Below are 9,172 nucleotides of genomic sequence, written 5' to 3'. Positions count from 1 at the left end.
GAGGTCACAAGAGGCCTGGAGCAGCTGCCCAGACTCTGTAGACCCCACCTTAAAACCTCTGTCATGTTTTCAGTTTCCAGAGTAATTGTGTACCTCTCCTACCCCTGTATTTGAGACAAGACAGCCACCCAGTGGTAATTTTTCTAAACTTTTATTTTATAGCAATTGTCATGATTAGAGAAGTAAATAACACATTTAAAAACCTCCTCAGGGCCAAAGGATGCCAGAGTATTTACAAACACATGGTGGTAGTTGGGGGTGTCATTATATGAGGCCTGGGCTCCAGGGCTGGGATCCCACTCAGGCCCTCAGCCAGGCCAAGACGCTGATGCCAACCACCACGACTGTCCCACCAGCCACAGTGTGAGGCTCAAGGAGCATTGGTGGCCTTGAGACTGTGCTTAGGGACCTGTGGGAGACCCTCTAGCTACTTGTGGTCCTGCCTCCTGCCCAAAGGGCTCCCCACACCCCACAGGCCAGCTCAGAGGGGTGTCTGGGAAGCACCAAAGGACAAAGGGCAGTGTGGGGGGCACAGGGGCTGGGACAGAGGTCCCAGCCTGCCCAGTGTGGGAGGACAGAGATTCGCACATGCACACGCATGTACGCATTTACACACATACACACACCTCACAGAGGAATAGCAAGGGGAGGATATTTTTGTGTAAATTTTTTTGTTTTCTAAGTCTTCATGTCTACTGTGTCAACTTTTTGCTATTTATTTTTTGTTTCTTCGACAGTGACATAAACTGAGGTAAACATCTGTGACCAACACCTCTCCTAAGGGGAAAAGGGTTCCAACCCAACCAGCAGAGGCAGCAGCAGCGGCAGCGGCAGGGCCCACAGCGCAGGAGCAGCTCTGGTTCCAGCCCGGCTTAAGTCCGGCCATTGCCACCACTGTCTGTGCTTCTGAAAGTGGCTGGGCAACGTAACTACAGTCCCTTCCCAACTCTAACATCCTAGCTACTAAGACAAGGATCTCAACAGAGAGAAAGGGGTGGGAGGAGATTGAGAGAGAGAGAGAGAGAACGCACTCCAGAGACATCTACTTGGAATCTCGCTACCTTTGTTATTGCAGGAGACAGGATGTCAAAAGGCCTAAGGCAAAAGGAGAAGTTGCGGCTGGGCTGGGAGAGGTGCCCAGATGGGCTTCAGGGGGGCCAGGGGCAGTGATTGGGGGCCTTGGCCCTTGGTGAAAGGAGGAGTTTGCTACTTACCTGGCATGTGGAGGCCCCAATGCCTGCTGTAGAAGTGGGTCTTGAGAGGGGCGGCACGCCGAGGAGGGGGGGCCAGGCCCTGGGGCACCCTGTTTGTAAACTGGACCCAGGCAGGGCAGGGGGACCTATAGCCCTTTTGCATGATAGAAATGAAGGGTGAATAGAGAGGTGGAGGCTCCAGGCCAGAGGGTGGTTGGGGCTCCTGTGGTCAGCCTGGCCTATGAAGGAACCCCTCGAATGGCCTAGAACCCCAGGAGGGACCCTGGCAGGTGGGGCCTGGGGTGGCGGATGGCGCACTGGCAGGCAGAGGGAGCAGTCTCACCTGCGTTGAGGTTATTGCGGGGTCCTGTTCCTCCACAGGGAGGGAAGGGCGCGTGAGGGAGCCTTGGGTGAGGCTGGGCTCCTCTCCTTTGTTTTGCTGCCTAGGGGCCTGAACCAATCTGCAGGTGCCTCCGGGCCGGATTCCCTGAGGGGTGTGGTGAAAAGCAGGCCTGGATGCCCTCTGGCAGCTACCAGGTGAGACTCCTGGGGCAGGGCCGAGCTACCGAGCCATCTGGATGCCATCACACAACACATAAGGCTACATATGCACGTGCACTCTCTGTGTGCTCGCACTGCACACACCCATCACGCTCACTGCCCTCACACCTCCTCCACAGCCCCGTTTTCATACCCATAGTGTCACACTCCAGGACCACAAATGTGTGAGATGTGGGCACGGGGTCAGCCCGAGACAGACATGTTTGACCCCAGCAGAAACCCAGGGGAAATTTCTGGCACAAATCACTCAAAGCCTACCAAATGCCAGGGCACTGTCTGGGCTGGGCAGCAAGGACTGAGTATCTGAGAGGTTCCCTGGGCCTGGGGAAGGTGTGGCCAGCAGGGGAGCTTGGTCCCCCCCTGGGCTCTGCATTCGCTCCCCTGCCCTGGGAGCCCACCAGTCCCCTGGGAAGGAGGGTGACGGCTGCCAGAGCTCCACCTCTCAGTGCTGTGTGGTACAAGGCAAGCTGCCCCCTTGTGGGCTCCGTGTTCTCACCAGGGGGATGCGTTGGGGGAAGTCACTAGATTCCTAGGGCCTGTGCCTGCACACACACACTTTTGCAACATTCAGACAGTTGCTACATTTTGGAGGGGGCTTAGCCTCTCCCCTCCAGCCTCCCAGGAAAGGGGCAGGGGGCAGCTAAGCAACACTGCCCTCAGGTCATCGCCCTCTTTTCAGCCAATGCCCGGGGTCCCTAAGCCTCTTTTCCGCTCCAACACTTCAGTCCCTTTCTGTGCCCAGGGTGGGTGAGTGGGTAGGGCAAGAGGGCAGGACCTGGGGTGGGACTGCAGGATCATCTGCCAGGAGGTGCAAAGGGCCAGGAGCAACTAGTTAGGGTTCCAGGGTTCAGGGAGCTGTTGGGAAGTCCACTTGCAAGCTCCTTGCTCCTGGTGTCAGGGGGGGCCTCTGAATCCTCGGGTCTGTGGGGCTTGGCCCACAGGAGCCAAGCCCCTGCCCCACAGGCCAGGCCAGAGGCCTTTTGGTGGCTAACTCCGCAGCCCCTTAAACGGATGGGCGCTCGGAGCCACCTTCCTGCCTAGTCTACCACCACTCCCGCTGGGCTGGTCGGTGTTGCCGCTGCCGTGACCGCCAGCTTGGCGCCAGCCCAGGGCGCCTCCAGCGTCCAGCCCGGTTGAGTGCACAGCAACTGGCCCCCAGCGCCTTGCCGGAGGGCAGCCGGATGGCTCAGACCTCAGACGCAGATCTCAATGGCCGTGGCCAGCACCACCTGCCCTTTGCTCTTGTCTGGGCGGCCATCGGTCCTGCCTGGGGGCCCTTGAGGGGCCAGGCCAGCCTCGGGTACAGGCACCGGCACCGGCACCGGCACGGGCCCTACGGCCGGGGGAGAGGGCCGGGAGCCGCTGCCACTCTCCGTCAGCACCGTGCGCTTGAGCGGCCCGGGCGCCTCGAGGCGCAGCGGCCCGGCGGGCGGCGGGCGGTCCCCGATGGGCTTGCGCCCGCGGTGCGAGGGCCTGCGCCGCAGCTCGGAGGTGAGCTCGTGCTTGAGGAAGCGGAAGACCTCCTTGGCCGGGCCGCGCCGCTCTGGCTCGAGCGCCAGCAGCCGCTGGAACATGCGCAGCGCAGGCTCGGTGAAGCGGCGCCATTGGGACGGCAGCCCGGGCAGGCGGCCACGCTGCCAGCGCACGAACTCCTCAAAGAAAGCGTCGGATCCCGAGGCCGCCTCCCACGGGAAGTTGCCGGTGAGTACGCAGAAAATGAGCACGCCGAAGGCCCACACGTCCACGGCGGTGTCCACGGCCAGGCCGTCGGCGCGGCCCGCCTGGCACACCTCGGGCGCCGTGTACGGGATGGTGCCGCTGACCCGCTTCACACGGCAGCCCACGCGGCGTGTCATGCCGAAGTCGGCCAGCTTCACGCGGCGGCACTCGCGGTCGAACAGCAGCACGTTCTCGGGCTTGATGTCGCGGTGCACCAGCTGCCGCCCGTGCATGAAATCCAGAGCCAGGCCCAGCTGCTGCACGCAGCGCTTCACTGTGTCCTCGGGGAGCCCCACCTGGGGTCAGGGAGGGGTGCGTGCTCAGGGCCGCCTTCCTGCCACTCTCCGAACTCGAACTCGGTCCTTCTCCTTCCATCCTCCACACCTCCCCAGCCCCCACCCCGCCAGCCCCCAGTGCTGCCACTCTTGCCCCACCTCCAGCCTGGGCCTGGCCTCTCCGGTGTCCCCGCCCCATCCCGCTGACAGCACCAGCTGCCCTCGCCCGCCCCTCCTGGGCACCTTCAGCTGTCTGGCTCCTTTTCCCCAGTGATGGTACTGAGTACCTACCATGGGCCGGGTGCTGTGTAAGCGCTGTCCTGCACTGTCTCACCAACTCCTCACAGGGTCTCCCTATTATGCCCATTTCTCTTATAGGGACACTGAGGCTCAGAGAGGCCTTGTTATCTGGCAGGTGGCAGGGCAGACTCACACCTGGCACTGGCCAACTGCAAAGCTGGGTGTCTGGAATCCTCCTGGCACTCCCCTACTCTAGGGCACCTTCTCTGAGGAGCCTCTGGTGGCCCTTCTGCCTCCCTTTTGGTGTCCCCACCTGGTCCTTTGCTGCAGCAGACAGTACTGTTGAGCTCCATCCATCACTCTGGCTGTTTTCCTCCAGTGCTCATCTTAGTCTATTATCTGGCTTACTGCCAAGTGTCTATGTCCCTAACTAGGACCAGAGCAGGACCTTTGTCTTGTTCACTATGAATCCCCAGCACTCCAGTGACTCAATAAACACTCATGGATTAAATCAGGGGCCTGATTTCTCCCCAATTCTCACACTGGGATCCCGGAAGACCATCTCCCCTCCCTCAGCCACCTCCCTAGGTACCTGAGGAGGAATGATGTCGAACAGGTCCCCAGAAGGCGCATACTCCTGGGCGAAGACGTAGCAGTCCTCGGTCTCAAACACGACATCAAAGACCTTGATAATGAAGGGGCTGGAGGAGAGGCTGTTGGTGATGCTCACCTCCCGCAGGAAGTTCTTCAGCTTGGTTTTGCTCTTGTTCACAAATTTCAGTGCCATTTTCGTGCCTGGCAGGGCAACAGTGGTGAAGGCCCCCTCTGCTTGCCCTCCTGCATCTGACAATACCCATGTCTACAAGGCACAAGGCACGATGGGGGGTGGGGGGGTGTCCCAGTGGGCATGACCCAGTGAGGGGGAAGCACTTAGTAAAGGACATGCAATAAGTCAGGGCTTAACCTGGGTCTTCTGCATCTGGCCTACAACCCTCAAGGAGAAGGGCCTGCTGCTTTCCTGGCATACTATACTTATCTTCTCTGTCTCCCTCAACTAGAATACAGCTTCCTGAGCTCAGGGACCTCTTTCTTATTCATAGCTGTATCTCCACTGCCTATGAGTCTGGTGTAGAGTAGGTGTTCAACAAATGTTTGTTAAACGGATGAATAAGAAGGAATTAGACACTGAGAGGTGAGGGCTTGCAAGGCACATATCCCTGACTCTGTGCTTGGGCAGGCACCTGAACCTACTTGGGTACAAAGCTGTGTGACACACACCTGTGTGTCCACAAAGCACTTACACATCACAGGCCTTGCCTTTAGGAATTCATATTCACAACTCACTCCTCACAGTGACTCTGTGAGCTGGGCATTAATGTTACCCTATTTTACAGAGGAGGCAACTTAGGCACAGAGAGGTTAAGTCACTTGCTTAAGGTCACAGAGCAAGCAAGTGGCAAAACTCAGGTGACCCCATATCCAGTGCTCCTGCTGTTGCCTTCAGTCAGGACAGAGCCCCTGCCTACCCCCATGTGCAGATGTGGAGCTCATGAAGACCCCATCTCTGATTGACTGAATGGGCACTGCTGTGAGCCACAGTATGGGGAAGGCATCAAGCTCTGTGGTTAAGTGAGAAGGCTCCAGAGCTGATAACTGGGGTCTCATCCTAGCTCAAACCCTCTATGTGACCTTGTCTGAGTGACTGAATCTCTCTGGGTTTCAGTGTCCTCACCTGAGAAATGGAGAGGGCCATACTGTTCTCACAGGGTCATCTCCCACCCTCCTTAAGCATGGTGTCCTGTTCTGGAGGACCCACAGCTCTGTCCATGTCCCTGGGGTCAGCTATCACTGCTATGCTGGCGATTCTTCAAACACCACCACCTGCCCTGACCTTGACCTCCTCCAGAGCTCCAGACGTCCTTAAGTGCATCCCCTTGGGTGTTCCAAAGGTACCTTGGATGTTCCCAAAGCATCCAAATCCGGGCACTATGCCCCCAGATTCCTCCTTTGTTCCATCTGTCTGGTCTCTTCCTCCCTGGGCCACTCAGGCTGCATCCTCTTCACCTGGACCACTGACTCTTCCTCCCTGATGGCCTCCTGGGCCCCGCAGAGACACCCAAGAGCCCAAGTTAACTCTTTACCCAAGCCTTAAAACCAGCCACCCTGCAGCTACTCACCTGTGCCCTTGTAGGCCACCAGGTCAACCTTCCCATAGGTGCCTTTACCCAGCTCCCGGACCAGTTCGTAGTGCTTGGTGACATCACTCGCGGCCAGTGTGCGGAGGGTCAGCGCCTGCATGTCTTCAGTGAGGAGGGGCACACCTGAACCCAGCCCAGGGGCAGTCCCTGGCCCACAGCAGGGCAGGGAGCGGGGCTGGGTGGGCTCTGGGCAGCCCACGCTCATCTTCTCCCTGTTGTGAGGGGGTGTGGCATTGAGTGTGACTCAGGCCAGAGCCCCCGCCTCCACCTACTTTTTGCCTCCCTAGCACCCAGAATCCTTGGGGCTGAGGGAAGATGTCAGCCAGGCCCAAGAAGATCACGAGGGGGCGACTGCATCTTTGCTGCACTACCCTTCCCCAAGGCTTCAGGACCGGGCTGAGCCAGCGTCCCCCAGAGACAGTTGCTGCCACTGGCCTGCACTTGGGCACTGCCAGCCTATGTGCCTCATGCTGTCAAGTGTCAGGGATGACACTGACACAAAGACATGTCATGGACTGAGTTCACAAGTAGTCCCATTCACAGTATTGACTGGCACCTGCTGTGGGCCTGGTGTTGTTCAGAGCCCAGGGGACACAGCCCTGAACAAATGGATAAGAATCTTGCCTCGTGGGACTTACATTCCAGGAGGAGACAAATATAAACATAGCGGACAGATGAATTATATATTATGAGGAAAGGTGATATAGGCTGCAGAGAAAATAAGGCAGGGGGTGGGGAAGGCGAGGTCTGAGGGCTGAGTTCAGAGTATCAAATACTTCATTCACCGAGTCTCAGCAAACTCTGGCAGGATGGTGCAGATACGGCCACACACCCACCACAGCCTTATAATCCCTCAGTCACCACAGATGACAACACAACCCCACTAATTTACACATAGCCACAGCTGTAGTCCCAGGACCTGCCTGGGTCCCCAGACACCAGGACAGAGCGCCTGTTCCACAAAGACCTACCCCTCCCTTGCCCACCACATTCAAGGCCTGACTGACTCCTTCAGAGTCCACACAAGATAGATGCATCTGCACCATCCCCCCCCCCCGCCCCCCGCCGTGAGGTACCAAGTTTGTGTAGAGATTAGAGATGGTGTCGGAGGTGGAGCTGCAGTGGGGAGTCCAGGGCCTTGGCAACAGTGAATACAACTTCTGGGGCCTGCATTTCTCATCTAACGGGGCGGGGGGGGGGGATCAGACTGGGAGCTGAGCCTGCAGGAGTAGGGGTGTGTGTGCACACGTGTACCCAGATGCACACCAGCAGGAGAGGCCGGCACTAACTCCTCTAGAAGCTGACCCCCAGATCCTGCCTCTTGGGTGCCTCCTCTGCCCTCCTCACTTTTCTCTACCTCTGGTCCCAGGTATCTCACTCAACACTCCCAGCAGCCACACCTTGGAAGACCACCCCATGGCTAAGAGAAAGCACAGACTTGGAGCCAGACAGCTTGGATTTGGCTGGCCTTGGACAAGTTACCTCATCTCTCTGAGCCTCGGTTTCCCATCCATAAGAAGGATATGAGTGCCTTCTCACTCTGGGCTGCTTTGAGTGTTCAATGAGTTAACAGACATGAAGTGCTTGGTGTCTGACCCCAAGCACGTGCTCTCTCTGTGTCAAGTGTGCGTGTGTTCTCATTAGTATGATCTACATTCTCTCTGACTGAGCACAGCCAGAGGCTGGGAGAAAGGGTGAGTTCTCCGTGAGCCCAGCATCCTCACCCTGGCCCAGCCACACCCCTTCCAGACCCAAGCCCTCCTTTCCTCCTCTGCTTTTCCCCTTTCCTCTCTGCACGACCCAGACTCCCACTTCACAGGCAGAGGAGGAACATCAGGAGGGAACTTCCTGGCCTCCCACCTAGCCCCAAACGGAGGAGCTCCATCTGCACGTTCTACCAGCTGGCAGGGGAGCAGGGAGCCCTCCTCCCCTCTCAGCTTTGGCTCCTTGCCCCTTCTGCTTCCTCGGGATCCTTCTCCCCCATTCAGGCCCCTCCCCTCCATTCATGAATAAGCCTGTTCTGGTAGAAGATCCCCCTGCCTACTGCTTCTCCTCTCCTAACTTGTTCAGCCTGAACACATGCCAGAAGTTCATCTGAAATGCCACATGAATGCCCTCAGAGCATCTCTAGCCCATTTCACAGACCCCCAGAGGGAGGGATGGTGGCAGGCCCATGGAGACCCAGTCCTGGGTCCCCCCCCTCTACCCCCCTCATTGTGCTGAACCCAACTCTGCCATGGCACCGTCACCCAGTCTTTACAGTCCCCGTTCCAGGCTGAATAGCACTCAGCCATTCTGGCCAACAACTGGGCTAAAGTGAGTGATATATCCCCACCATAGTCATCCCTGGTTTCAGGAGTGGAAGGGGTCAGCTCTCCCAATCCTTGTCAAATATGCACCTACTGCCTGGGTGGAGGGAACTCCCAGTGAGAGCCGAGGTGATGGCTTTGCTGCAGCAGGGAACACTAAGGCTGTGTCTATGCCAGTGTTCTTGAGCCTTCTATGGAGTGTGGGGCTCCCTCCAGGGGTGCTGCTGAGTGCATGACCTCTTTGCCCTTGCCCACCAGGGAGAGACCCTGGACTCTTCTGCTGACCTACTTCTCCTGAAGTGTTTGACACCCCAGGGCTGCTGAGGTTGGTAGGCCATGTGTACATGCAGGCATGTGTACACACATGTGCAATGCTCCCCCTCTTTGCTTTGCTCTGCCAGGTCACTTTGGGCAGTTTCCACATCCCTTAGGAGCTTGACTGGCAGCTGCAAGTTGCTAGAAGGAAGCCCTTTCCTCCCTCCCCCAGGAACTGTTGGTGGCTGGCTCCACCCTGCTGCTTGGGCCTCCCGTTGCCCTGGGTAGGCACAAGGCTGTGTCAGAGGGGTGGGTTTTGGTCCCAACACTCGCTCCCTCACCCCAGGTTCAGCTCGTGCTCTGATCACTGTCCTGCATTTCCTCTCTACAGCTTTAATGCTCCTCTACAGTCTCTTCCACTA

At 57.9% G+C, this 9,172-nt stretch overlaps 1 protein-coding gene across 2 annotated transcripts in view; it reads right to left on the bottom strand.

The window, feature by feature from the left end:
* Positions 1-1,013: 1,013 nt before the first annotated feature.
* Positions 1,014-9,172, bottom strand: part of SBK1 (SH3 domain binding kinase 1) — a 54,296-nt gene continuing 46,137 nt past the window's right edge. For both annotated transcript variants that reach the window (XM_090277431.1, XM_090277430.1), the window contains exons 2-4: positions 6,166-6,398; positions 4,581-4,783; positions 1,014-3,769 (exon numbers count right to left, since the gene is read on the bottom strand). In XM_090277431.1, the coding sequence (XP_090133557.1) occupies positions 2,948-3,769; positions 4,581-4,783; positions 6,166-6,391 (1,251 nt within the window). In that variant the 5' untranslated portion in view covers positions 6,392-6,398 and the 3' untranslated portion in view covers positions 1,014-2,947. The remainder of the gene's footprint in view (positions 3,770-4,580; positions 4,784-6,165; positions 6,399-9,172) is intronic.

The sequence above is a fragment of the Furipterus horrens genome, unplaced genomic scaffold (genome assembly GCF_987537825.1).
Source record: "Furipterus horrens unplaced genomic scaffold, mFurHor1.1.pri manual_scaffold_5, whole genome shotgun sequence".
NCBI lineage: Eukaryota > Metazoa > Chordata > Mammalia > Chiroptera > Furipteridae > Furipterus > Furipterus horrens.
The sequence above is the reverse complement of the archived record's forward strand: the minus strand, read 5'-3'. Positions and strand labels throughout refer to the sequence as shown.